At 54.3% G+C, this 26,935-nt stretch overlaps 3 protein-coding genes across 3 annotated transcripts in view; all 3 read left to right on the plus strand.

The window, feature by feature from the left end:
- The window catches only part of LOC135406004 (zinc finger protein 91-like), a 369,522-nt gene that overhangs the window by 127,439 nt on the left and 215,148 nt on the right, over positions 1 to 26,935 (plus strand). The window contains exon 4 of the mRNA XM_064640514.1: positions 15,161 to 15,167. Within this exon, the coding sequence (XP_064496584.1) occupies positions 15,161 to 15,167 (7 nt within the window). The remainder of the gene's footprint in view (positions 1 to 15,160; positions 15,168 to 26,935) is intronic.
- On the plus strand, positions 13,690 to 14,744 carry LOC135406055 (olfactory receptor 6C3-like). The gene has a single exon (XM_064640607.1). The coding sequence runs from the start codon at positions 13,748 to 13,750 to the stop codon at positions 14,729 to 14,731; it is 984 nt and encodes a 327-aa protein (XP_064496677.1). The 5' UTR covers positions 13,690 to 13,747; the 3' UTR covers positions 14,732 to 14,744.
- LOC135406099 (trichohyalin-like) overlaps positions 21,917 to 26,935 on the plus strand; it is a 134,176-nt gene continuing 129,157 nt past the window's right edge. The window contains exon 1 of the mRNA XM_064640652.1: positions 21,917 to 21,999. The gene's annotated coding sequence lies outside the window, so the exon portion shown is untranslated. The remainder of the gene's footprint in view (positions 22,000 to 26,935) is intronic.

The following is a 26,935-nucleotide window of genomic DNA, read 5'->3' on the forward strand; positions in this document are numbered from 1 at the left end:
GGCCCAGTAACCCCCTCAGTGACCAGCCAGTGTGTCCCAGTGACCTCCCACTGCCCCCCAGTATGGCCCAGTGATCCTGCAGTGAGCACCCAGTAACCCCCAGTATGGCCCAGTAACCTCCCAGTGTCCCCTCGTGTGTCCTGGTAATCTCCCAGTAACTCCCCAGTTCTCTGCCAGTGCCCCCCAGTGTGCCCCAGTTCACCTCCAGTCCCTCCCAGTGCCCTCCCAGTGTCCCTCAGTAACACCCCAGTCCCTCCCAGTGCCCCCTGGTTCCCCCCAGTGTGTCCCAGTATCCCCCAGTAATCCCCCAGTGCCCCCCAAAGCCCCCCAGTGCCCCCCAAAGCCCCCCAGCTGTCCCCAGTGTGTCCCCAGATGCCCTTGGCCTTTCTGTGAGCATGGTGGGGAGGGGGGATGAGTTTGGTGTCAGAGGGTCCAGGGGGATGAGATGGAGCGTTGGGGACATCAGGAATGGGGTTTGGGGACAGTGGAATTGGGGGTGTCAGGGGGGGAACTGGGGACACCAAGAGGGTCTTCGGGACATCAGGGATCACCTGCTTGTGGTGCAGCCCCTCCTCTCCCCCACAGGCCCCATTAAGCCCCCCCAAATGTCCCCTAACCTCCATTTTCCCTTTAATCCTCTCCCCCCACAGATCCCTTTGATGCCCCAATGCCCCCAAACCCCATTTTAGCTCCCCCAAATGCAATCAAAGACCCCCAAAACCCCCCAAATCCCCATCCAACCATCCCCCCGGATCCCTTCAGATCTCCCCCAGCCCCCCTTCAAATCCCTTCCAACCCCCTCAAAAAGGGATCACCCGGCAGCAGGAGCACAGTGGCTGTACTGGGGGCACTGGGCTGTACTGGGAGGGCACTGGGGGGGGCTCAGGTGTCCCACAACAATGTGGCCCAGCTCCAGGAGAGATCTGGGGAGCAGTGAGGAGGTACTGGTCTGTACTGGTCTGTCCTGGTTTGTACCCTCAATCCCCAAAGCCCCTCCCCAGCTCCCCCAGGACCCTCCCACACCCCAAATCCCCCCAGGCCCCCCCAGGCCCCTGACTTGTTCCTGCTGCCCCTTGAGCATCTGCAGCTGCTGCAGAACCAGGCATTTCATCAGCAAATGTGCAGCTGACCCCAAGCTGGGGTGTCTCAGGTGAGGTTTGGGGAGTCCCAGGTGTATTTTGGGGGGTCCCAGGTGGGATTTGGGGGGTCTCAGGTGTGTTTTTGGGGTCCCAGGTGTGTTTTGGGGGTCCCAGGTAGATTTGGGGGGTCCCAGGTGTGTTTTGGGGGGTCCCAGGTGCATTTTGGGGGTCCCAGGTGCATTTTGGGGGTTCCCAGGTGCATTTTGGGGGTCCCAGGTGTGTTTTTGGGGTCCCAGGTGGGTTTTTGGGGGTCCCAGGTGCATTTTGGGGGTCCCAGGTGTGTTTTTGGGGTTCCCAGGTGGGGTTTGGGGGTCCCAGGTGTGTTTTGGGTGGTCCCAGGTGTATTTTGGGGGTCCCAGGTGTGTTTTGGGGGTCCCAGGTGCATTTTTGGGCGGTCCCAGGTGCATTTTGGGGGGTCCCAGGGTGTTTTTTTGGGGTTCCCAGGTAGATTTGGGGGTCCCAGGTGCATTTTGGGGGTCCCAGGTGCATTTTGGGGGTCCCAGGTGCATTTTGGGGGGTCCCAGGTGTGTTTTGGGGGTTCCCAGGTGGGTTTTGGGGGGTCTCAAGTGAGATTTGAGGGGTCCCAGATGGGTTTTGAGGGGTCTCAGGTGGGTTTGGGGGGGTCCCAGGTGGAGTTTGGGGGGGTCCCAGGTGGAGTTTGGGGGGTCCCAGGTGAGGTTTGGGGGGTCCCAGGTGGGATTTGAGGGGTCCCAGGTGGGGTTTGGGGGGGTCTCAGGTGTATTTTGGGGGGTCCCAGGTGAGGTTTTGGGGGTCCCAGGTGGGGTTTGGGGGGATCCCAGGTGCATTTTGGGGGGTCCCAGGTGGGATTTGGGGGTCCCAGGTGTGTTTTTGGGGTCCCAGGTGAGGTTTGGGGGGTCCCAGGTGTATTTTGGGGGTCCCAGGTGGGTTTTGGGGGGTCCCAGGTGTGTTTTTGGGGTCCCGGGGGGGTTTTGGGGGTCCCAGGTGTGTTTTTGGGGTCCCAGGGGGGGTTTTGGGGGTCCCAGGTGTGTTTTTGGGGTCCCAGGTGCATTTTGGGGGGTCCCAGGTGGGTTTTTGGGGGTCCCAGATGGGTTTTGGGGGTCCCAGGGGGGGTTTTGGGGGTCCCAGGTGGGTTTTTGGGGGGTCCTTTAACCCCCTCTGCCCCTTCTCTCCCGCTGCCGCCTCAGAAGGACCCCGGGTGAGTCCCCGCCCCTTTTTTGGAGGCTCCACCCCCTTTTCTTACAGGCTCCACCCCTTTTTTGTGACCCCACCCCCTTTTTGGAGGCCCCACCCCTTTTTTGGAGGCCCCACCCCTCCCTGACCCCCCAAATTCTGGACTTTCCCCCTAAAATCCCCATTTTTTCCCCTTTTCCCCCCATTTTTCCTCATTTTCCCCCCGTTTCTTCCCCATTTTCCCACATTTCCCCCCATTTTCCCTCTTTTTCCGTCTTTTTCCTCATTTTTCACCTATTTTCCCCCCATTTTCCCCCCTTTTTTCGCCATTTTCCCCATTTCTTCCCCAAATTTCCCTCATTTTCCCCTGGTGCCGACCCCCATGTCCCCCCTCCCCGTGTCCCCCCCATGTCCCCCCGATGTCCCCATGACCCCAGGGTGTCCCCATGACCCCAGGGTGTCCCCAGGGTGTCCCCAGGGTGTCCCCACATCCCCAGGGTGTCCCCAGGGTGTCCCCAGGGTGTCCCCCCATCCCCAGGGTGTCCCCAGGGTGTCCCCAGGGTGTCCCCCCATCCCCAGGGTGTCCCCAGGGTGTCCCCACATCCCCAGGGTGTCCCCAGTGTCCCCCAGTCCCTGTCCTTGGTGTCCTGGTGTCACCTCAGGCCCCAGTGCTGACCCCCATGTCCCCCCTCCCCGTGTCCCCCCCGTGTCCCCTCGGTGTCCCCACATCCCCACGATGTCCCCCCGATGTCCCCCCGTCCCCATGATGTCCCCATGACCCCAGGGTGTCCCCAGGGTGTCCCCAGGGTGTCCCCAGAGTGTCCCCAGAGTGTCCCCAGGGTGTCCCCCCATCCCCAGGGTGTCCCCACATCCCCAGGATGTCCCCATGACCCCTGAGGTGTCCCCAGGGTGTCCCCCCATCCCCAGGGTGTCCCCACATCCCCAGGATGTCCCCATGACCCCTGAGGTGTCCCCAGGGTGTCCCCCCATCCCCAGGGTGTCCCCAGGGTGTCCCCACATCCCCTGGGTGTCCCCAGGGTGTCCCCAGGGTGTCCCCAGTGTCCCCCAGTCCCTGTCCATGGTCTCCTGGATCCAGGTGAGGTCCCTGCAGACCCTGGTGCCGACCCCCCATGTCCCCCCTCCCTGTGTCCCCCCCGTGTCCCCCCGATGTCCCCCCGTCCCCAGGGTGTCCCCATGACCCCAGGGTGTCCCCAGGGTGTCCCCAGGGTGACCCCAGACCCTGGTGGAGCCCCCCGGGTGCAGCCCCCCAGGACACGAGGCCCTGGAGGGTCCCGTTGCACGAGAGGGGACCCCCCGAGTCACCCCAAAAAAAGGGGAGGGGGACAGAGGGGTCACCCGAGGTCAGGGGGGTCACCCCGAGGTCAGGGGGGTCACCCGAGGTCAGAGGGGTCACTCCGAGTCACCCTAAAAGGGGGGGGAACAGAGGGGTCACCCGAGGTCAGGGGGGTCACCCGAGGTCAGAGGGGTCACCCCGAGGTCAGGGGGTAACCCCGAGTCACCCTAAAAGAGGGGGGGGGACAGAGGGGTCACCCGAGGTCAGGGGGGTCACCCCGAGGTCAGGGGGGTCACCTCGACTCACCCTGGGGGGAGGGGACAGGGGGGACACTCCAGGTTTACTCCAGGTTTACTCCAGGTTTACTCCAGGTTTACTCCCCCCTTACTCCAGGTTTACTCCAGGTTTACTCCAGGTTTACTCCCCCCTTACTCCAGGTTTACTCCAGGTTTACTCCAGGTTTACTCCAGGTTTACTCCAGGTTTACTCCCCCCTTACTCCAGGTTTACTCCAGGTTTACTCCAGGTTTACTCCCCCCTTACTCCAGGTTTACTCCAGGTTTACTCCAGGTTTACTCCAGGTTTACTCCAGGTTTACTCCCCCCTTACTCCAGGTTTACTCCAGGTTTACTCCCCCCTTACTCCAGGTTTACTCCAGGTTTACTCCAGGTTTACTCCCCCCTTACTCCAGGTTTACTCCAGGTTTACTCCAGGTTTACTCCAGGTTTACTCCCCCCTTACTCCAGGTTTACTCCAGGTTTACTCCAGGTTTACTCCCCCCTTACTCCAGGTTTACTCCAGGTTTACTCCAGGTTTACTCCAGGTTTACTCCAGGTTTACTCCCCCCTTACTCCAGGTTTACTCCAGGTTTACTCCCCCCTTACTCCAGGTTTACTCCAGGTTTACTCCCCCCTTACTCCAGGTTTACTCCAGGTTTACTCCAGGTTTACTCCCCCCTTACTCCAGGTTTACTCCAGGTTTACTCCAGGTTTACTCCCCCCTTACTCCAGGTTTACTCAGCCCTCACTACAGGTTTAATCCCCTTTTTTGTCCCTTTTCACCCCAATTTCCCATTTTTCTTCCTTTTTCACCCCAATTTTCCCCCATTTCCCCCCTATATTCTCCCTTGGGGGTTTGGGGTAAATGGGGGGATTTGGGATATTGGGGGGATTTGGGATATTGGGGGGATTTGGGGGATTTGGGGTAAATGGGGGGATTTGGGACAAATGGGGGGGTTTGGGATATTTGGGGGATTTGGGAAAAATGGGGGGATTTGGGGTAAATGGGGGGATTTGGGTTAAATGGGGGGATTTGGGACAAATGGGGGGATTTGGGGTAAATGGGGGGATTTGGGATATTTGGGGGGATTTGGGACAAATGGGGTTATTTTGGGACACTGGGGGGGATTTGGGACCCTGGGGGGCTTTGGGGCAGTGGGGGTCCCTCCTCCTGCTGCAGTGGAGCCGCCATCAGGACCCACAGGGGGCTCGCCAGGGATATTGGGGGGACACCTGGGGACACCTGGGACACCTGGGGACACCTGGGACACCTGGGGACAGGGGGGGTACACCTGGGACACCTGGGGACACCTGGGGACACCTGGGGACATGGGGGGAGACACCTGGGGACACCTGGGACACCTGGGGACACCTGGGGTCACACCTGGGACACCTGGGGACACCTGGGGACAGGGGGGGTACACCTGGGGACACCTGGGGACACCTGGGGACAGGGGACAGTGGGGCGGACACGGGGACCCCCCGATGATCCGACCCTCGTCCTCCTCCGGGGCGGGCGTGGACGGGCCTGGGGGGACACCTGGGGTCACACCTGGGGACACCTGGGGACACTTGGGACACCTGGGGACACAGGGGTGACACCTGGGACACCTGGGACACCTGGGGCATGGGGGTGGCACCTGGGGACACCTGGGGACATGGGGGGGACACCTGGGACAAGGGGATGACACCTGGGGACACCTGGGGACACCTGGGGCATGGGGGGGGACACCTGGGGACACCTGGGGACACCTGGGGACAAGGGGGGACATGGGGGGGACACTTGGAGACACCTGGGGACACCTGGGGACAAGGAGGTGACACCTGGGGACACCTGGGACACCTGGGGATATTGGAGGGACACCTGGGGACATGGGAGTGGCACCTGGGGACACCTGGGGACACACCTGGGGACACCTGGGCACACCTGGGGACAAGGAGATGACACCTGGGACACCTGGGGACACCTGGGGACACCTGGGACACCTGGGGACACCTGGGGACACCTGGGACACCTGGGGATACCTGGGGACACCTGGGCACACCTGGGGACAAGGAGATGACACCTGGGACACCTGGGGACACCTGGGGATACCTGGGGACACCTGGAGACACCTGGGGACAAGGGGGGGACATGGGGGGGACACCTGGGGACACCTGGGGATATTAGAGGGACACCTGGGGACACGGGGGGGACACCTGGGACACAGCTGGGGACACCTGGGGATATTGGGGGACACCTGGGGACACCTGGGACACCTGGGGACACCTGGGACACCTGGGTGGCACCTCCTGGGGACACCGGGTGTGTCCCCTCCGTTGGTGACCTGGGCCTCCAGGTGTGTCCCCTGGGCCACCAGGTGTGTCCCCTGGGCCAGCGGGCGTGGCACTTCCACAGGGACGCCGGGTGTGGCACCTCCGCGGGGACACCGGCACCTCCTGGGCCACCAGGTGTGTCCAGGTGTGTCCCCAGGTGTGTCCAGGTGTGTCCCCAGGTGTGTCCAGGTGTGTCCCCAGGTGTGTCCCCAGGTGTGTTCAGGTGTGCCCAGGTGCCCCCAGGTACCCCAGGTGTGTCCCCACCTGTCCCCAGGTCCCCCACAGGTGTGTCCAGGTGTCCCCAGGTGTGCCCAGGTCCCCCCAGGTCCTCCCCAGGTGTGTCCCAGGTGTGACCAGGTGTGTCCAGGTGTGTCCCAGGTCCCCCCAGGTGTGTCCCAGGTGTCCCCACCTGTCCCCAGGTGTGTCCCCAGGTGTCCCAGGTGTCCCCAGATGTCCCCAGGTGTGTCCCAGGTGTGTCCCCAGGTGTGTCCCAGGTGCGTCCAGGTGTGCCCAGGTGTGTCCAGGTGTGCCCTCACATGTCCAGGTGTGTCCCAGGTGTGTCCCAGGTATCCCCACCTGTCCCCAGGTGTGTCCCCGGTGTGTTCAGGTGTGTCCCAGGTGTCCCCAGGTGTGTCCCAGGTGTCCCCAGGTGTGTCCAAGTGTGTCCCCACCTGTCCCCAGGTGTGTCCAGGTGCCCCCAGGTGTGCCCAGGTGTGTCCCAGGTGTGTCCCCACCTGTCCCCAGGTGTGTCCAGGTGTGCCCTCACATGTCCAGGTGTGTCCCAGGTGTGTCCCAGGTGTCCCCAGGTGTGTCCCCACCTGTCCCCAGGTCCCCCCAAATGTGTCCCAGATGTCTCCAGGTGTCTCCAGGTCCCCCCAGGTGTGTCCCAGGTGCCCCCAGGTGTGTCCCAGGTGTGCCCAGGTGTGCCCAGGTGTCTCCAGCTGTGCCCTCACATGTCCAGGTTTGTCCCAGGTGTGTCCCAGGTGTGTCCAGGTGTCCCCAGGTGTGTCCAGGTGTCCCCAGCTGTGTCCCACCTGTCCCAGGTGTCCCCAGGTGTGCCCAGGTCCTCCCCAGATGTGTCCCCTTGTGTGTCCCCTCATGTCCCCAGGTGTCCCCAGGTGTGTCCAGGTGTCCCCAGGTGTGTCCCAGGTGTGTCCCAGGTGTGTCCAGGTGTGTCCCAGGTGCCCCCAGGTGTCCCCAGGTGTCTCCAGGTGTGCCCTCACATGTCCAGGTGTGTCCCAGGTGTGTCCCCAGGTGTGTCCCAGGTGTGTCCCAGGTGTCCCCAGGTGTGCCCAGGTGTGCCCTCACATGTCCAGGTGTCCCCAGGTGTGTCCCAGGTGTGTCCCCAGGTGTGTCCCAGGTGTGTCCCAGGTGTGTCCCAGGTGTGTGTCCAGGTGTGTCCAGGTGTGTCCAGGTGTGTCCCCAGGTGTGTCCAGGTGTGTCCCCAGGTGTGTCCCAGGTGTCCCAGGTGTGTCCCAGGTGTGTCCCAGGTGTCTCCAGGTGTCCCCAGGTGTCTCCAGGTGTGTCCCCACCTGTCCCCAGGTGTCCCAGGTGTGTCCCAGGTATCCCCAGGTGTGTCCCAGGTGTGTCCCCCGGTGTGTCCAGGTGTGTCCCAGGTGCCCCCAGGTCCCCCCAGGTGTCCCCACCTGTCCCCAGGTGTGTCCCAGGTGCCCCCAGGTGTGTCCCAGGTGCCCCCAGGTGTGCCCAGGTGTCTCCAGGTGTGCCCTCACATGTCCAGGTTTGTCCCAGGTGTGTCCCCAGGTGTGTCCAGGTGTCCCCAGGTGTGTCCCCAGGTGTGCCCCCACCTGCCCCAGGTGATTTCAGGTGTCCCCAGGTGCCCCCAGGTGTGTCCAGGTCCCCCCAGGTGTCCCAGGTGTGCCCAGGTGTCCCCAGGTGTCCCCAGGTGCCCCCAGGTGTGTTCCCAGGTGTGTGCCCAGGTGTGTCTGAGGTGTGTCCTAGGTGCCCCCAGGTGTGCCCAGGTGTGCCCAGGTGTGTCCAGGTGTGCCCTCACATGTCCAGGTTTGTCCCAGGTGTGTCCCAGGTATCCCCAAGTGTGTCCCAGGTGTGTCCCCAGGTGTGCCCAGGTGTCTCCAGGTGTCCCCAGGTGTGTCCAAGTGTGTCCCCACCTGTCCCCAGGTGTGCCCTCACATGTCCCAGGTGTGTCCCAGGTGTGTCCCCAGGTGTGCCCAGGTCCCCCCAGGTCCTCCCCAGGTGTGTCCCCAGGTGTCTCCAGGTGTGTCCCCAGGTGTCCCAGGTGCCCCCAGGTGCCCAGAACAAAGGGACAAAGGGACACTCCTTGCACAGTTCTTTCCTGGCCAGCTTGTAGGCTGAGGTGTACATTGTTACTGACTGTAGCAATGGGAATGTATGAGGGTTGCCATGGTAACTGACTGTACCAACTGGAATGTCTGATGTTTGCCATGGTAACCAACAGTAGCAGTGGGAGTGTTTGATGATTGCCATGGTAACTGACCATAGCAATGAGAATTTATGATGGTTGCCATGGTAACCGACCATAGCAGTGGGAAGTATGACGTTTGCCATGGTAACTGACTATAGCTATGGGAATGTATGATGGTTGCCATGGTAACCAACTGTAGCTATGGGAATGTAGGATGGTTGCCATGGTAACTGACCATAGCAATGGGAGTGTATGATGGTTGCCATGGTAACCAACCCACACAATCTCTCCTAGTTGCAGGGGCCGGGACCAGTTTATCACTGGGTGGGTGCCACCAAAACTGTGTATTTTACACCCTCTGGGGCATTTCTGAGGGACTCTTAAGAATGGATCCTTTGCAGCAGCTGCCCAGGGCCCACCTGCCACCTCAGCCCACAAGCTGGCCATGAAAGAACTGTGCAAGGAGTGTTCCTTTGCCTTCACACCCAGGACTCTGCTGTCAGAACTCCCATCTGGGGAGACATTAGCACCTTCACCCCCAGCCTGAGGGGTCATCTCTGCCAATGGGCCGCCTTGGACTGGCAGAACAGGCAGCTGCAACACCCAGACCATCACACACTCCAAAAATACCCCGTGACTCAGAGTTAAATCACCCACTGGGAAACTCCCTGCCCTGGGGGAGGTGCTGCACATCCCCACCTGAACCTGAGCACATTTACTCTTGGGCTTTGGGCACTTCTGCTACCACTCGTGGCATCGAGAGGAGGAGCAGAACTCCAACAGGACTGGGATTGGAACTCTCCACAGGACTGCCATCAGTACCTCAACACAACTGCCACCATCATCTGCACCAACAGCTTTTCCTTTCCTTTCCCTTTGCACCCTGGGGCCCACGTGGTGCTCAGCACTGTTCTCTTCTTGTCCCAGGCTGCTGGCTCATACAGCTGTTTTTGTGGGTTAGAACCAGTTTTCTCTGTATCATTGTATTTCTTGTCATCTTCTCAGGAAATTGTCAGTCTGACTTGTAATCCCTGGCGTGGGTTCATTTCTCCCTCCGGTTTCCTTTTAACCCAGCACACGATGGGAGCGTACGATGGTTGCCATGGTAACTGACCCTGGCAAGGGGGCTCAGTGCCGTTGCCCACGGCTTCCACTTCTGCAAATTGGCTTCACTCACCTTCTCCTGCAGCAGCCTCAGCCACTCGTCGGGGGGCCCCACACAGCAGCTTCCCACCTCCGTGAGGTTCTGCAGCAGCCCAGAGTTCCTTTGGCCCCACAAGGTCCTGCAGTGTCCCGATGGCCCCTCGATTCCGTGAGGCTCCACAGTGTCCCAGGGTCTCCCTGCTTCCATGAGTTTCCCCAGAGTCCCAGGTTTCCTTTGGTTCCATGAGACCCAGATGTGAAGCCGTGGCCCCTCGATTCCACGAGGTTTTGCAGTGTCCCGATGGCTCCTTTCTGCCCTCAGGTTCTGCACAGTCTCAGGGTTCCTCTGCTTTCAGGAGGTTCCGCAGTGTCCCGATGGCCCCTCGATTCCAGGACGATCCCAAACGTCCCAGGCTTCCTTTGGTTCTAGGAAACCCTGCATGTCCCAATGGCCCCTTGATGCCATGAGTTTTCACAGTGTCCCCATTTTCCCTTGCTTCCATGGGGACCTGCACTGTCACAACGGTCCCTTGCTTCCATGAGGTTCCAGTCTCCCAGGGCTTCTTCATCTCCGTGAGACTCCGCAGGGTCACAATGGTCCCTTGATTCTGTCAGATTCCACAGTATCCCAGGATTCCTTTGCTTCCCTGGGCCCTGCAGAGTCACAATGGACTGTTGATTCCATCAGATTCCATGGTGTCAAAACGACCCCTTGATTCTGGGAGGTTCCACAGCATCCCAAGATTCCTTTGGATCCACAAGGCCCAGCAGTGTCACAATGGCCCCTTGATTCCATGAGGTTCTTCAGTGTGACAATGGCCCTTTGTTTCTATGAGGTTCCACAGTGTCCAAGGACTCCTTTGGTTCCATGAAGCCCTGCAGTGTCACAAGGGGTTGTTGATTCCGTGCAATTCTGCAGGGTCACAAAGGCCACTTGGTTCCACGAGTTTCCTCAGGGTCCCAGGCTTCCCTTGGTTCCATCAGGTCCTGCAGGGTCACAGGCACCCCTTGCTCCCACGTGGTTTCCCAGTGTCCCAGGTTTCATTTTATTCCAGGAGGCCCTGCAATGGCACAATGGCCACACAATTCCATCAGGTTCCCCAGTGTCCCAATGGCCCATTGATTCCATGAAGTTGCAAAATGTCCCAGGGTTTCTTTGCTGCCATGAGGTCCCCCGTGTCACGCTGACCACTTGATTCCAGGAGATTCTGCAGTCTCCCAGCTTTCCTTCAGATCCATGAGGCCCTGCAGTGTCACAGTGGCCCTTTGATTCCAGGAAGTTCCACCCTCTCCCAGAATTCCTCTGCTTCCATGAGCTTTGCAGGGTCTCAATAGGCCCTTGACTCCATGAGGTTCCAAACTGTCCCAGGGTTCCTTTGGTTCCAGGAGACCCTGAAGTGTCACAACAGCTCATCGATTCCCTGACTTTCTCTGGTGTCACAATGGCCCCCTTGATCCCAACAAAGGCACCCTATCTAAATTTGTTCTTTGCAAACTGTCCTTGCTGTCACCTCCTGGCAGTGGCTTCATGGCCCCTGTCAGAGCCAGCCCTGTCCCTGCACTGACCCAGCTCTGCTGCCCCACAGATGCTGGATCAGGAGGGGAAGGCCCACGGTGCAGGGCAGTGCACTGGGACTCATCCTGGAAGGGACCTCGGCAGGTTTCTGGGCCAAACCAAAGCACAGCCAGTGGAGAAAGGGACACAGGGATGGGCAGTTTGTGTGCTCTGCCACCTCAGGGGGAGATGTAGAGCTACAGGGACACCCAGCCCAGGTGGATCCCTCCAGGAGATGGTTCCCAGGTCTCATCTAGGCAGTGGGTGCTCCGGTTTGATGTTCACTGGTGGTTACACCCACCCACACCCACACCAGTCTCATGTGCACACACACCAGTCTCACCAGAGTCTGGCCCCCCAGAGAACACAAGACCCCATCATTTGTGCTTCCCACTCCAGAAAGTGGCACTTGGACCTCCCTCCAAACCCAGAGCACAGAGTTCCCTTGTCCTAAAAAGTTCTTGGCAATGGAGGGATGAAGCAAACGGGACAGACTGTGGGGATCCCTTGCTGGGCATGGCCAGGGATGGGCACTGACCACTCACCTGTTTGCACGTGACCAGTGACTCCGAAAAATCGGCCCGAAAGACTGCTCAGAGACATTCTTTTATCTTTAAGCAGCAAAGTATTTGTTTATTCAACGTTGGGAGCAAGCCAGCTCGCACTGGACAAACTTGCTCAACTTGCAAGTGCAAAACTAAGCCATTTTATACGCTTTGGATACAGGGTTACCTCATTTATTATACATATTAATAAGTAGGCTGGTCTCTGGGTGGAGTCTTTCCAGACATGCCCAGTCTTCTACTGTGGGGTCTTCTCCTCAAGCCTTCATCCCTCTGGTGGTTGCCATGGACGTCTTCCTCAATTTGACCTCTTCAATCAGGTGACCTGAATTCTTCAAGCTTGCAAAATCCTGGTTCTGGGCCTTCTAGATCTTATTCAAACGTCTGGGTTACCTAATTTATTACTGTGTGTGTACTACTCCTATTCTTTCTAGAATAAGGGATCTCTGAAGCCGTCAGATTCTCCCCCCAGGACAGCAATCGCTACATTTATGCCCAAGAAAAGGCCTGGGCACAGCAGGATCTGCCCATCTCTAGGACTGCCTGGACTTCCCTGGAGGGTGTCCCTGGACAGGTCCCACACAATTCAGTCCAACAGCTGATTTTGAAGGGGACTCAAAATTGTTGCTCCTTTTGGAGTTTGTTAATTTTTAAAGGTCTTGACTGAATTCAATCACTTAGTTTCAAGCTGATGGGCTCTCTCAGACCAGTCTCTCCTCTCATCTATGTGGACAATGAGCTGGGACCACTCAGGGGACTAATGACTTCAGTGCTCTGGCTGCACATCAACACAGCTTTGTTTCATTGCTTCAAACCCACCATCCCCTCTTCTCCCCCTGGCATTTCAAATCACCCTCTTTTTGGAGCCATGTGCTCTGCTCCTCTCTGCCTAAAAACAAAATCAAAAGATGAAAGGAAGAATACCAGTCTTTATTGCACATTTTTTCTCATGCTTCTTTCTGTGAACTGTGAATTTTCATTTAAAAGCATAACAACTTAATTAATCGGAGATTTGAGACTTGAATAATGAGTTTCATCTGCTCCACTGCAGGCCCTTATGGGAACTTGTTTTCTCCAGGCTCCCTCTGTAGTCAGTGGAGACAAGAGAAGGCTCTGGAGGCTGGGTTCTCCCAGTGTAAAACTGGCAGGCAAAGGAAAGGTTACAAATCTCTTCCTGGCACTGTTCTCTTGCTCTGCATTTGGGTTGGAACATTTGAGAGCAATAGCAACGAGCAACTGTATGGCAACAAGTGCCTTTTTGTGCAGACGGGTGTGAGGTGGGACTCTGTGACACACTGTGTGGATCCATGATAAATTTTGGTCATTATTTAGAGTACTGAAAAGACAAGTTATACTTGGTCCCTATTCTGCCCTCCCCTCTCTTTTCCTGAAGAACCAGAGAGCAAGAAGCTGTGGCAGAAAGCAGGGGATTGCAAAATACTTGATATTGCTTATTTTGGAATCAACAGATTCTCAGGGATCCCCAGTGCAAAAGGCAAACACTGAAAAGTAGAAACAAGAGCTTTAAACATGCAGAGTGGATGTGATTTCATGGTTTAGCATCTGTGCAGTAGAAGAGAGGCTTTTGGCACATAGGTGTGCCAGATGTTTGCCAGAGGTCTGAGTGAGCTTGGAATTTCCCAGGAATGGGGTGAAATAGCCAACAGCCTCTTCAGAATCCTCTGTTCTGGTGAAAGAATTCTTTGTGAGTATTTGGCAAAGTAGAAATAAGACAACAAAATCTCTGAGGACTCTGAGTGAAATGTGAAACAGAAAAATCAGGGTGTGAGTATTGATTGAAGGACGATCTCTGTGCTGTACAGGAAGAGTGCAGGAAATGAAAGGAGCAGAGAGGGAAGGACAGAACATTTTGTCCAGCCTGTGAAATTATCACACTTGGTTTTGCCATGTTCCTGTCCCGGCAGGATGAACTGAAATTCAGCATGGGAGCAGCAAATGAAACAGCAGTTACTGAGTTCATCCTAGAGGGTTTCCCAGGGCTTGATCAAAGCCTGCAGCTGTTTCTCTCTGTGATCCTTCTGCTCATGTACCTGACAACAGTGACAGGGAATGCAACCATCATTTTCCTCGTGTGTGTGGATCACCACCTGCAAACCCCCATGTACTTTTTCATTAGCAACCTGGCGTTCCTGGAAATCTGGTTTACATCCTCCACCAGCATTAAATTGTTTGCCATCCTGAGTTCTGATCAGAAAACCATCTCGCTGAGCAGCTGCTTTGCCCAATCCTATTTCTATTTCGCCCTGGGCTGCACAGAGTTTGTCCTGCTTGTTGTCATGTCCTTTGACCGCTGGGTTGCCATCTGCCACCCCCTGCACTACGCTGCCACCATGGAGCCTCAGCTCTGCCTCTGCCTGGTTGTTGCTGCCTGGCTCATCGGCTTCACCCTCCTGAGCTACCGCCTGCTCTTCCTCTCTCAGCTGTCCTTCTGTGGCTCCAACAGGATCCCCCATTTCCTTTGTGACAACTCCCCCTTATTCAAACTGTCCTGCTCTGACACCAGCCTGCTTTGGAAAATAGACTCTGTTTTCTTATCGTGTGTCGTGCTGGGTTCCTTATGTTTAACTCTGGCATTTTACATGTGCATCCTTTTCTGTATCCTGCAGCTTCCAGTAGCCTCTGGGAGGAAGAAAGCTTTTACCACCTGCTCTTCCCATCTCATCACCTTATCCATTGTATATGGGAGCTGCATTGCTCTCTACATGTGTCCTTCAGCAGATGTTTCCTTGAAGACCAACAGAATTGTAGCTTTGCTGAACACAGTCCTGTACCCATTCTTAAATCCCTTCATCTACAGCCTTAGGAACAAGGCTGTGATACTGGCACTGAACAAATCCATTGCCAGTACAATAACAAAGCTTTTCCCCTAATCATGATGCATTTCTGGACATAAATTCCAAGGATCTGCTCTCATCTGTTAAACAATAGCAGGGCATATGTGTGTGACCTCCAAACACGGATGCCTCAGGAGATTTGTGCTCTTGTCAGCTTGTGTCAGGTTAAGGGATAAGAAGCTCATCTGCACACACAGACAGGGCACTAACAGTGGGAGGAGGAGTAACTCAGTTAATGCTCTGCCCTGGCTGCTCCATCACTGCAGGGCCATCAGCTCTCCAAGAATCCATCTCCAAACAGAGAGGGCACAGAGGAACAGTGGCAAGTGACAACCCAAATGACAGGCTCTGGGAAATGGACACCATGTCCCAGCTCTTTCCAGGGCTGCCCTGGGAGAGCCATCAGCCCTGTTGTCCAGGTCTGAAACCCCTCAGTCACTGAGAGCAGATCCCCATTTGGACTAGGGGGATTGTTGCCTTGGAGTGTAGGACACATGATGGGATGCAGGGGAAGAGCAGTTTTGGATAACACAGGACTTGAGGGAAGTTGAGGGCAGGACCCCAACCAGTGCAGTCTGTTCTGTCTTCTCATTAAACTTAACTTCTAACTCCTGTGTGAGCCAATTCTCTCTGCAAGGGCTCGTGAGCATGGGGGTGTGAGTGCAGCAACTGGAGGAGGACCAGGGCACTGAACAGCCCACGTGTCAATAGTGCTGACAACGGAGCGACTGGAGTGACTGGACTGCAGGGTTCGTGTTGTGGGCGCGGTGCTGTCACGGGTGGGAGTGGAAGGCTTAGACAAAGTTATTAAAGAAGCCCTGCTGTTGAGTCACGAGGTACAGAAGGGATCCCCTTGCTTTCTAAATTCCTTCTCAGAGAGGAGCCCGAGTGTGGCTGGATCCAGTCTTAGCCTTGGGCTGTGTCAACAGTTTAAATTTAAGGAATTACAGAGGTGTGATTAAATCACTTTATCTCGCAGGTTTTAATGATGGCAGATCAGATGTATTTGTATAAAATGAATTCTTTATTATGACAAATGAACAGACAAGTGAACAGATGAAAACTCTTAATCAGAATGATTTACTATACAGTGTAAAGACTAAAAACCTACTAGTAGGGTATAATATAGCATAAAGTAGTACAGTGCACTGTATCAAAGCAATTATATTAAAGTAATTATATGAGAACCTGCAAAAGAAACAAGCATTAAGAAGAGATTGATATAAACCACAATATGAGATAGCAAGCTGTGGTGGGGGAAAAAAAGTTTTCCCCCTGGAGTTAAAAAAATTGGTAATCCCCCAGGGGGTGGTGTCTCTTGGGGTTGAACCAATGAGCGCTCCTGCAAAATATAAACATATCAACAACCAGACCGTTGTTGTAGTTGTAGTCGTTGGAGAGAAGTGGCCATGTTGTAAAGCCACGAGGAGAAGGGGCAGGAGCCCCGTTGGGGGCTGGGCCCCCCCCAGCCCCAGCTGGGGGCTGCAGGAACTTGGAACAGTGTTAGACTGGGCTGAGTATCTGTACCTAGAAAGCTGAAGGAGTTTTCTCCACCGTGAGTGGGCAGACGGAGCAGCAGCAGAAACAGCACTGACCGGGGAGCAGTGGCAGAAAGCCAGAAGAGATAAGAACTGAAGAAGCAGCAAAGCCGGCATTGCAGCCAAGGAAGAGAGACACAGAGTTGTCTGAATGAGAGAGAGAGTTTTGGGGTAAGAACTGAAACCAAACCCCCCAAAACCCTTTTGTGACTTCTCCTAAGTGGAGGGGGTGGACTCCTACTGGATGGAAGCCCTAAAATGCATCACGCACCGGAGAGTGGAGCTGAGAAGCTCAGGAGTCTTAGAAGCTGGACCGGGACAACCAGACAGAGTGTGGAGGGGGTGACCTTGGCCCTCCTGCTGCTGCTGCTGCTAAGCTGGCAGCCTGAGACAGAGCAGGGGAGCTCTGATAGAACTCTTGAGGCAAGGGCTTTTCAACTGAAAGCTGCTCGAGATGTTCTGACTCAAGGGAGCTTAAACCCCCTGAGGAAAGGGACCATCACCAAGATGCCCCTGCACTTCGCGATATGACGTGGTGAGACGAGCTTGTCCCTGATGTCGCAGTCCACGGAAGAGAGGGGGGAGAGGAGACCCCCTTGTGTGTAATGGGAAGAGATCCAGCTACAGCTGCTGCATGGAAGAAGAGAGACTGCTGCCCTAGAGACACTGCTGCTCTGAGAGTGGAAAGGATCTTTCCTTTTCCCTTCTGGACTTTTATTGGAGGGAGAAGAGATTGATCCATTGTAAATACTGATTTATTATAGGAGAGATAGTTAAGATTGTGTATGATGTATTGTAATATTTATTTGTATAGTGCATTGTAATATAATCCCCTTTCCCCCCATATTGAGTCTTGTGTGGTGTCTGGAAAACCCATCTCACACGGGGTTGAGATGCGGGAGGGGGGCTTGGACTCGAGAACTGGATTTTAGGGGTCTCAAACTACGACACAAGCAGATCTCTCTCTTTCACTTAACCCCAGGGGAGTGACCGTGAAGACAATTTGTGGATCTGTTGGAGTTTGGGCTGCTTTTCCTTCTAAAAGGAGCATCACTCCAGTTGGAGGGAGACCATTGGAGAATATGTTTGGTGTTGGAAGTCCCATCATTGGAATGCTTTCATTCAAAGGAGTGGGAAACAGAACAAATCCAACAGTTCCTGCTGTTTGTTATCAGTGTCACAGCCTGCATTAGCTGTCGGGGTGAGTTTCTCTTCCAAGGGTCAGGTGGCATTTGCTCTCTATGTGTTATATGAGAGTGGCCCTTAGGGGACATCACTCTGAATTCTTTCTTCTAAAATCGTGAGTTGCAAGGTCTTGTTAGGATGGCTGGCTAATCCGGGGATAAATAACCATGAAGTATTAAATATTATTATATTTATATTAAAAATACCAGAAACAATGTCCTGTAAACATAAAAAGATAAACCATTTAATGATTTTCATTATAGAGGTTCTGATTCTGTTGCAGCTTTACCTGCAGCAGATTCATTGCTCACTGCACTGTCCAGGACAGTGGGTTCCTCTGTGTCTGGAGCTGTTTTATTCCCATACAGGGAATTTGGGAGTCTCCCCACAAAGCTTCCACAGCCACGTTGGGAGACAAAAGTCCTTCCCACTTCTGCTTGAGCAGTTTTTTGTCTCACATCTGGATATACACCCAGTTTTCTGTCTGTTGAGGATATACTTGAACATCCAAGGTCATTAGAGAAGCTAAAATAACAAACTTATACAATGATAAGAGTGGTTCAGAATGTGGGAAATGTCCATGGGGAACTGATCCTGTGTTGGTGCCCATCAGAGTCCATAATCAGCCAGGATAATGGTCCTCGAGTGTCCATCAGACACAGGTACAGGGTCCCTTTGGTTCCATGTGGCCCCACAGTGTCACAATTAAACCCTTTTGTTCCATGAGGTTCCACAGTGTCACAATTGCCCTGATGATTCCATGAGGTTCCACAGTTTCCCAGGGTTCCTTTGGTTCCACGAGTTCCACAGTGTCACAATGGCCCCTTGATTCCAAGAAGCCCTGCAATGTCCCAATGGCCCCTTGATTCCATGAGGTTCCACAATGTGCCAGGGTTCCTTTGTCTCCATGAGGTTCCACAGTATCACAGGATCCCTTTGGTTCCACAAGGCCCCACAGTGTCACAATGGCCCCTTGGTTCCACAAGGCTCTGCAGCTGAAGCACTGAGGCCTGAACAACATCCCCTGAACCAAAGTTTGCCTCTGGATGAACCTTCCAAATTAAGGTTATATTTATCCACTCATTAGCTAAAACTGTGTGGAATCATCAGTGAAACATGAAGTATGACAGGACTATATCTGTGTGAGATATATTTGTATCTGCTCATTAGTGAAAAATATTTGTATTTGTCCATTAATAAAATACGTATGACTGTTAGTGAAATATGAATGTATTTATCTTTCCGTATTTAGACCCCGGTCAAGGCCATGGCAGTCGATGTCTGGCCTTGTTTGGCAGCAGATGCTGCACATTGAGTCTCCCTTGGTTTTCCCCTTAAGCCCTGGCCAGGCTTTGGGTGGAACCCAGGAGGAGAAGGGAGCCAGATGTTTTTCTGCACTCGTAGCTCTGTGAGCTTGTTTATTCAAGCCCAGAAGAGCTGGACCCCCTCCCAGCAGAGATGGAGCTCTCCCCTACGAGTGGACGCCCTGGGTAGGATTTCCCTTCCCCAGGAGGGATTCTCCAACCCTTGGCTGTGACCGGGGCTCCCCCGCTGCCGTGTGGACCTGGCTGAGGGGAACGGATGAGGGGAACTGAGGATGCATCTTTTCTCATCATTCCAGGCACCCTTTGTAGGAACGATGAGGTGCATTACTGAGCTTATCTTTTTGTAATTCTTTGCTCTTTTGCTCTATGGAGAAATGACACACTTGTTCCTTAGAGTTGGTGTCTGTGTGTCTTGTGCTGTCCCTCTTCCCCTGGAGAAACAGGGTCCAAGGGCTCATGGAACCCAAGCAATTTTGGGACAGTGTGGAACCCCATGGAATCAAGGGGCCATTGTGACATTTCAGAACCCCAGGGAATCCAGGGGCCACTGGGACTCTGCAGGGCCTTATGGAAGCAAAGGAACTCAGGGACTCTATGGAAAGTCATGGAGCCAAGGAGCCATTGTGACATTGGTGGGCCTCACGGAACCAAAGGAACCCTGAGATATTTTGGAACCTCTTGGAATCAAGGGTCCATTGTGACACTGTAGGGCCTCATGGAAGCAAAGGAAAACTGGGCCACTGCAGAACCTCATGGAGGTAAGGGGCCATTTTGACATGGCAGGGCCTTTTGGAACCAAAGGAGCCCTGAGGCATTTCAGAAACTTATGGAACTAAGGGGACATTGTCACACTGCAGAGTCTTATGGAGTCAAAGGGCCCCTGGGAACCTCATGGAACAAAGGGAGCATTTGGACACTGAGGGGCCTCATGGAAGAGGGAAGCCCTGCAGAGAGACCTTGACAGATCAGAGGGCTGGGAATCACCAACCATAGGGAGTTCAACAGGGGGAAGTGTTGGATTCTGCCCCCAGGATGGGGCAACCACAGATGGACAGACAGAGCAGGGAAGGAGAGGCTGGAGAGCAGTGCCAGGAAAGGGCCCTGGGGGTGCTGGTGGGTGGCCAGTTGGCCCTGAGTCAGCAGTGCCCTGGCAGCCAGGAGGGACAACCCTGTCCTGGGGGCATCAGGCCCAGCCGGGCCAGGGAGGGGATTGTCCTGCTCTGCTCTGCCCTGGGGCGGCCTCACCTGCACCATTGGGGCAGTCTGGGGGGACACGATAAAAGAAAGATATCGAGCCATTAGAGAGTTTCCAAAGGAGGCAACGAAGATGGGGAAGGGCCTTGAGAGGTTCAGTTTCTAAATCAACAACACTTTCAAAGATCTGTTTATGAACGGACAGCAAGATCACAGAGGAGCAGCTCATGGCTGGCGTGTGTAGGAGCCCAGGAGAGCAGGGGCTGATGTGAATGTGTCACACACCCACAGCCGGAGGGCTCTGGAGCCACCCAGGGACTGCTGGGGAAAGAGAGAGAACAAGGTGTGAGAGGAGCAGGGGCGGTTCGGAGATGGAGCAGCGCTCTCCTGGGACAAACATCCCTGTTCCAGTCCCTGCAGACACAACAACCAAGGAGCATCAGCACAGAAGCTCCTCTGGCAAGCGTGGGCAGCACCTCCGGGACCCCCTTCCCTTCCTGCTCTTGTTTGGGGAGGGTCCGGCAGGATTTGGGGGTCCCGGGAGGAAACCTCAGGGGGAAGGGTTCATCTGACTTCTCCTCCTTTACGTTCACGGCCAACAGGGTGCCGGGGGCGTCCTGGGGGGCTGTGGGGGGTCATGAGGGATCCCCAAATCCCCCCAAAATCCTCTGCCCTCCCCCCTCCCCTCAGCGCCAACACTTCCCGCCTCCCGCCTCCACCGCCTCCCATTGGCAACTGTGCCCGCCTGTCACTGCGCACAGCCAATCACAGTCTGGGAACGGGGCTGGGGGCGGTGCCTTGGAGCCGCACCATTTTAGCCGTTTCTTTGACTAAAACTCCCGTCCTGCCCCGCGGCCCCTTTGAGCTCCGCCATTGTCACCTCAGTGCCCCCCAAGTGTCCCCAGTGCCCACTCGGGACCTCTAAGTGCCTCCTAAGCCCTAAATGCCCCCATGTTGATCCCCTCAAGCCTCCATGGTGCCCCCACAACCCTTTCCTACCCCCTCATGGCTGGGCTTCGCGAACGAAGATTTAGGAAGGCTCTATCCACATTTATTACAGGCACGCTGGTGGCTAATGAGGCCAATACGAGATAGACATATCCGAGTGCAAAAGGCACAGCAGAAAGACTCCTTAGGTGGTATATTCTGCAGGACACGATTCTTTTTCCTTGAGAGTGATCCTGCTGCGCTCTCAAAGGGAGCAGCAGCGTTATAGATGGGGTGTCTCCAGACCTCCTGGTTGGAGGCCAGAGCAGACCAGTTCTGTTGATCAACATGGCCAAGGCTGAGATGTTGTTTCAGGCAGTCCTTGTATCTCCTCTTCGGGGCTCCTCTCTTGTGGCAGCCAGTGGCAAGTTCCCCATAAAGCAGGACCTTCGGGAGGCGGTGGTTGGTCCTTCATCCTGGAGACGTGCCCTGCCCAGCTCAGCTGTGTTCTCAGCAACATGGCCTCAATGCTTGTGCCTGCTGCCTGTTCTAGAACAGACGTATTGGTCACATCATCTGACCAGGGGATGTTTAGGATTGTGCAGAGACAGTGTTGATGGAAGCGTTCGAGGAGCCGCAGGTGGTGGCGGTGGATGACCCACGATTCAGATCCGTAGAAGAGAGCAGACAGCACTATGGCTCTGTAAACACTGATCCCGGTGCTTTTCTTCAGGTGTTTATTTCACCAAACTCTTTGATGGAGCCCTCCAAAAGCTCTCGATGCCTTTGCTAACCTGTTGTCTGTCTCTCCGTCAATCTCACCGTCCGAGGAGATGAGGCCCCCCAGGTAATTAAACTGCTGGACTGATTTGCTGGATTTGGGGCAGATTCGGGGGATGTTTCGGTGCTTTGCTCACCATACTCTGGAGCTCAGGTTGCTCTCCCATCTTTCGCGCTCCCTGAGCTCTCTGTGGAGGTTCTCCTGGGACTCCCTGAGCTCCCTCTGGAGCTGCTCCCAGCACTTGTTGAGCTCCCAGTTCTCACACTCCAGGCCCCGTTTCTCTCTCTGCACCTTCCGGAGCTGCTCCCGGGCCTGGCCCAGCTTGTCCCGGAGCTCCTGCGACTGCACCCACAGGTCCCAGGGCGAGCGTTTGGGGGGGCACAGGGGGCTCCTGGGGGGACACCCGGGGTTGGGGACATCAGGAACGGGGTTTGGGGACACTGGGGAGGGGTTTGGGGACATCAGGGAGGAACTGGCTCCGGATTATCCCAATTTTTTTTCTCCCCTCCCTGTAAGTTTTTGGGAATTCCAGGTTCCTTGCAAAAGACACAAATCCTGAAGTAATTTGAGCAGTGTTCTGTCTTTCCTTTCTTTGTAATTTCCTGGGGAACTGCATTGCCACAGGCACCTCCACTGGAGCGATTCCTTAAGGATGATCCTGTGGAAGGACTCCTGCAGCAGAAGTTCCTGGGGAACTGTCTGCCACAGAAGGAAGCCCACGCTGGAGCAGGGAAAGGACTCTTGGCCCTGAGCAGTGGCAGAAACAGTGTGCAATGAAGTGCCCATGAAAGCCATTTCCCTTTCCCAAGGTTATTTAGTCCTAATTTATTTATTATTTATTTCTTGTGCCTTTTGAACGACAGGTACAACAGACTAGCACAATAAAAGTTGTTTTCTGTTGCAAACAGACGAAAAACTTAGTTTGTTTGGGATAAAAAAGTAGTTTTTTTACTTTTTACTTTTGGGATAAAAGACTAAACCCTGTGTGTTTAGTGTCACCTCTCACATAACTGGTCCCAATATCTCCACAGGTGATTTTTGCCCTGGTGCAGCCATGGGGTGATTTGGAGACACCTGACCACAGGAATTCTGGCTCATTTCTTAATGGATTTGGAACTCCCTTTCCATTATTTAGCAGCAAAGTATTGATTCTTTCTTGGTTTATCCTGATTTAAATAAATAAAGTACTAGTACTAAGAGTACTACTAAAATAAATCAAGTAAATTAAAAATAAAGATAAATGAAAATAATAAATAACAAATATTATACTAATTATAATTTTAAAATTATTATAATGTATTTTATGTTTTTATTTTAATGCATAATAGAAATATAAACAATAATAATATAAAATACTGCCTTGTATTCCTTAAAATCTAGGCCACTGTTGCAATGCAGTTCCCCAGGAAATTACAAAGCAAAGAAAGAGAGAACACTGTTCAAATACCTTCAGAATTTGTGTCTTTCAGAAGAGAGTGTACAGATGTCATTTTTTAGCTCCTCTAGATAGTTATGCATTAGAAAACTCAGGTACCGCTTAGGGATCTGTGAGGAGGGACTGCTCAGCTCCCAACTCTCCCAGTAGGAGAGTTCCCAGTTGCGGGTGGGAGGACAGGTGTGTGCGTTCTCTCCAAAGGCAAACTGAACCTGCCCCTTGAACCCGGCTCACCAAGAACTGGCATCCAAACACATTTGCCCCAGGACTGTGGAGCCTGTCCGGCCAAGCCTGCACACACACGCTCTGAGCCTGACTATTGCCAGGGAGTCATCTTTGTTAGGAAGCAAGCACAGTTTTGATGTGGGCAAACCAGTCCTTTTTAGCTGTTTTCACAGCTCTTTGGTCCACCCAAAAGTCATTGCAAAGGCAACTTCTAAGTGTTCCACTGGGGAAACGTGAGCGACCCAGAGCTGCAGCCATGGGAAGAACGTGGGAGAGTGCGAGAGCTCAACCTGTGGGGAGAAAATGAGAGTCAAGAGCTGCACCAATGGGAGGCAGATGGGAGAGTCCAAGAAGTTGCCCAGTGGGAAGAGGGGAGAATCCCAGAGCTGTGCAGGGGGGAGGATGAGAAAGACCCAGAGCTATCACAAGGAGAAATCAACAGATACCAAGTTTTCCAATGAGCAAGTTTATGAAGACAAGTATTTCCATGCCAAAATGATTCTTGCGTTTCATCCTCTCTTGCTGACTGTAAGGCCCAATGCAAAAAAAAGAAAAGAAAAACCCAGAAAAACTCTGGGTACCTCCAGGACAGTTTGTTGTCTTTGAGAGGTCATTTCTCTGTCCTTCTTCTATAGCTTGATCTTCAGTTTCTGCACCAAGAACAACATTAAACATTGCCTCTTGACTCACTGTTTCCATTCCGAGGGCTACTTTTCAGGAACTCTCTCTTCTCACCCAAGTGCCTGATGAAGCTGCTCCATTTCTGGAGCTGAAGAAAAGACTGGAGGAGAGCTCTCACTTGGAAGAACATCCTTATCTCCACTGAACAGCAAACCAAGAAACGGGAACGTTCTAGGAAACATATGAATCCAAGTGAAAGACTCCAAGCGCTGTCCATGCAACTCCAGCAGCAGTGAGGTCAGGTAGGAGGCTGGGTTTAAAAGGCTCCCCAGCACAGTCCACCTCAATCTGAGCCATTGTCTCGAACACTGACATCTTGGGATGTTATTTTAGAGCGATATGGGCAAACAAATGGCAAGTGGAGCAGTTTCAGCTTTCTTTGTGCCCTGGGAACAGCTGCAATCTTTGCAGCACTAAGTGCTGTGTCATCCCTTGGTTAGGGTGAGGATGTTGGCTCCTGCAGCGGGCTCTGCTCTCCTGGGGGGCTTCTCTTCACAGGCAGGCTCTACAAAGGGACTGAAACAGCAGCTGCAAACCCCCAGCCCTGGGGCGAGCACAAATCCCCCCCCAGTGCTGAGCGACAGCTGGAGCGCAGCAGCTCCCTGTGTGAGGCCGGGGCGAGCCCCGGGCTGGATTTCAAAGGGAGTTGGGATTGAGGGCAATGGCTGAGGGCTGAGGGGTGATGTCTGAGGGCGAGGGCACTGAGGGTGAGGGCTGAGGGCGAGGGCACTGAGGGTGAGGGCTGAGGGAGGTGGCTGAGGGGCCATGCCTAGGGGCGATGGCTCAGTGCTGAGGGGCGATGTGTGAGGGCCATGGCAAGGACGGCAGTGGCTGAGGGCCAGGGCCCCTCGGCTCTCCGGTGCCACACGCAGAGCCCAGTGCCGGGGCTTGGTTACAGGGATTCAGGGAGCCACCTGGGAGAGGTCCCAGTTGGACTCGATGATCTTGGAGCTCTTTTGCAACCTTCCTGATTCTGGGATTCTTTTCCCGTTGGAGCTGCAGCACGTTGGCTTTCCCAGGGCAGCTTCCTTTAGGACAGCCTTGCTGAGAGCTTTGCAGCTGATGGCACAGGGATCTGTGAGGAACAGCCCAGAGCAGCTGCTGCCTTAGGTGGGGGTGGGCGAGGGGAAGCCCTCCTGTGTCGGCCCAGGCTGTTGCAGGCAGGCAGTGCTGGGGAGGAACACACTGCAGCCTGGCCCCAGGGAGTGACCTCTGGGAGATGAGACTTTTGGGGAGAAATTGTTCCCTGGGAGGGAGGTGACGCCCTGGGCCAGGTTGCCCAGAGAAGCTGTGGCTGCCCCACCGTGGGAAGTGTCCAAGGCCGGGTTGGCCGGGGTTGGAGCCAGCTGGTGTGGGGGAAGGTGTCCCTGCCCAGGTGTTCTGATCCCATTAGGGAGAGATGCCTCAGCCCGAATTAAGGTGTAAATGGGACCATTTGCTGACAGCAGGTGGATTTTATTTAGTACAGATTTTATTTAACAACAACAAATCTTTCTAATCTTCTGTCTTCTATTCTGTAATTCTTATCATCTAACTATGTATATACGTCTAACGAACGTCTGTGCCCTATAAATATGGTAATTATTATAATATTTAAATTTAGTATTACCTATCCTATGTAAGTCTATATTCACAGTAAATATATCTAAATATTAAAAAGGCATATTATATTAGTTAGAATTAAATTACTTTTTTACGTAACTATCAAAATTAATTAAATTAGTTAACTGACTTAAACCATCTTTGTTTTTTTTGGCAATAATCGAGTGTGTTGTCGTCCTGCAGGGAGTTTCTGGGAGCAAGAGGTCCTGTCTTGTTCATTCCCTGCAGGAGCAGTCAGGCATTGGAATCAGTGTCTCAGGTGGGTGGTGGTGTCAGTGTCTGTGCTGGAAGCACTGCAGAGGTGTCCGGGCCCGCCTGGCGCTGGAGCGGGGCCTAATCCTGGGGCTGTCCCGCCGTGCAGGAGTGGAACAGCCTGCGCAGAGCCCCGAGCGCCCGCCTTTAGCGGGAGAGACGTTTGGTGGGGACAGGCAGCTGCCTGCTGAGGGCCTGGGCCTCCAGCTGGGGAGGCGAGGGGATGAAACAGGAGCCCGGCCTGGAAGAGTTAACTGAGACATCTTGGCCTGCTAAGAAACCCAATACCTGTTTTGCTGGAAGAACATTTTAGGAGCACTGGTTAATCTCATGTTCTGTTCTGCTCACTGGACCAAAGGCCTTATTCTAGAAAGAATAGGAGTAGTACACACACAGTAATAAATTAGGTAACCCAGATGTTTGAATAAGATCTAGAAGGCCCAGAGCCAGGATTTTGCAAGCTTGAAGAATTCAGGTCACCTGATTGAAGAGGTCAAATTGAGGAAGACGTCCATGGCGACCACCAGAGGGATGAAGGCTTGAGGAGAAGACCCCACAGTAGAAGACTGGGCATGTCTGGAAAGACTCTGCCCAGAGACCAGCCTACTTATTAATATGTATAATAAATGAGGTAACCCTGTATCCAAAGCGTATAAAATGGCTTAGTTTTGCACTTGCAAGTTGAGCAAGTTTGTCCAGTGCGAGCTGGCTTGCTCCCAACGTTGAATAAACAAATACCTTGCTGCTTAAAGATAAAAGAATGTCTCTGAGCAGTCTTTCGGGCCGATTTTTCGGATTCACTGGTCACATGCAAACAGGTGAGTGGTCAGTGCCCATCCCTGGCCATGCCCAGCAAGGGATCCCCACAGTCTGTCCCGTTTGCTTCATCCCTCCATTGCCAAGAACTTTTTAGGACAAGGGAACTCTGTGCTCTGGGTTTGGAGGGAGGTCCAAGTGCCACTTTCTGGAGTGGGAAGCACAAATGATGGGGTCTTGTGTTCTCTGGGGGGCCAGACTCTGGTGAGACTGGTGTGTGTGCACATGAGACTGGTGTGGGTGTGGGTGGGTGTAACCACCAGTGAACATCAAACCGGA

Source organism: Pseudopipra pipra, chromosome W (genome assembly GCF_036250125.1).
Source record: "Pseudopipra pipra isolate bDixPip1 chromosome W, bDixPip1.hap1, whole genome shotgun sequence".
In the NCBI taxonomy this organism is placed as follows: Eukaryota; Metazoa; Chordata; class Aves; order Passeriformes; family Pipridae; genus Pseudopipra; species Pseudopipra pipra.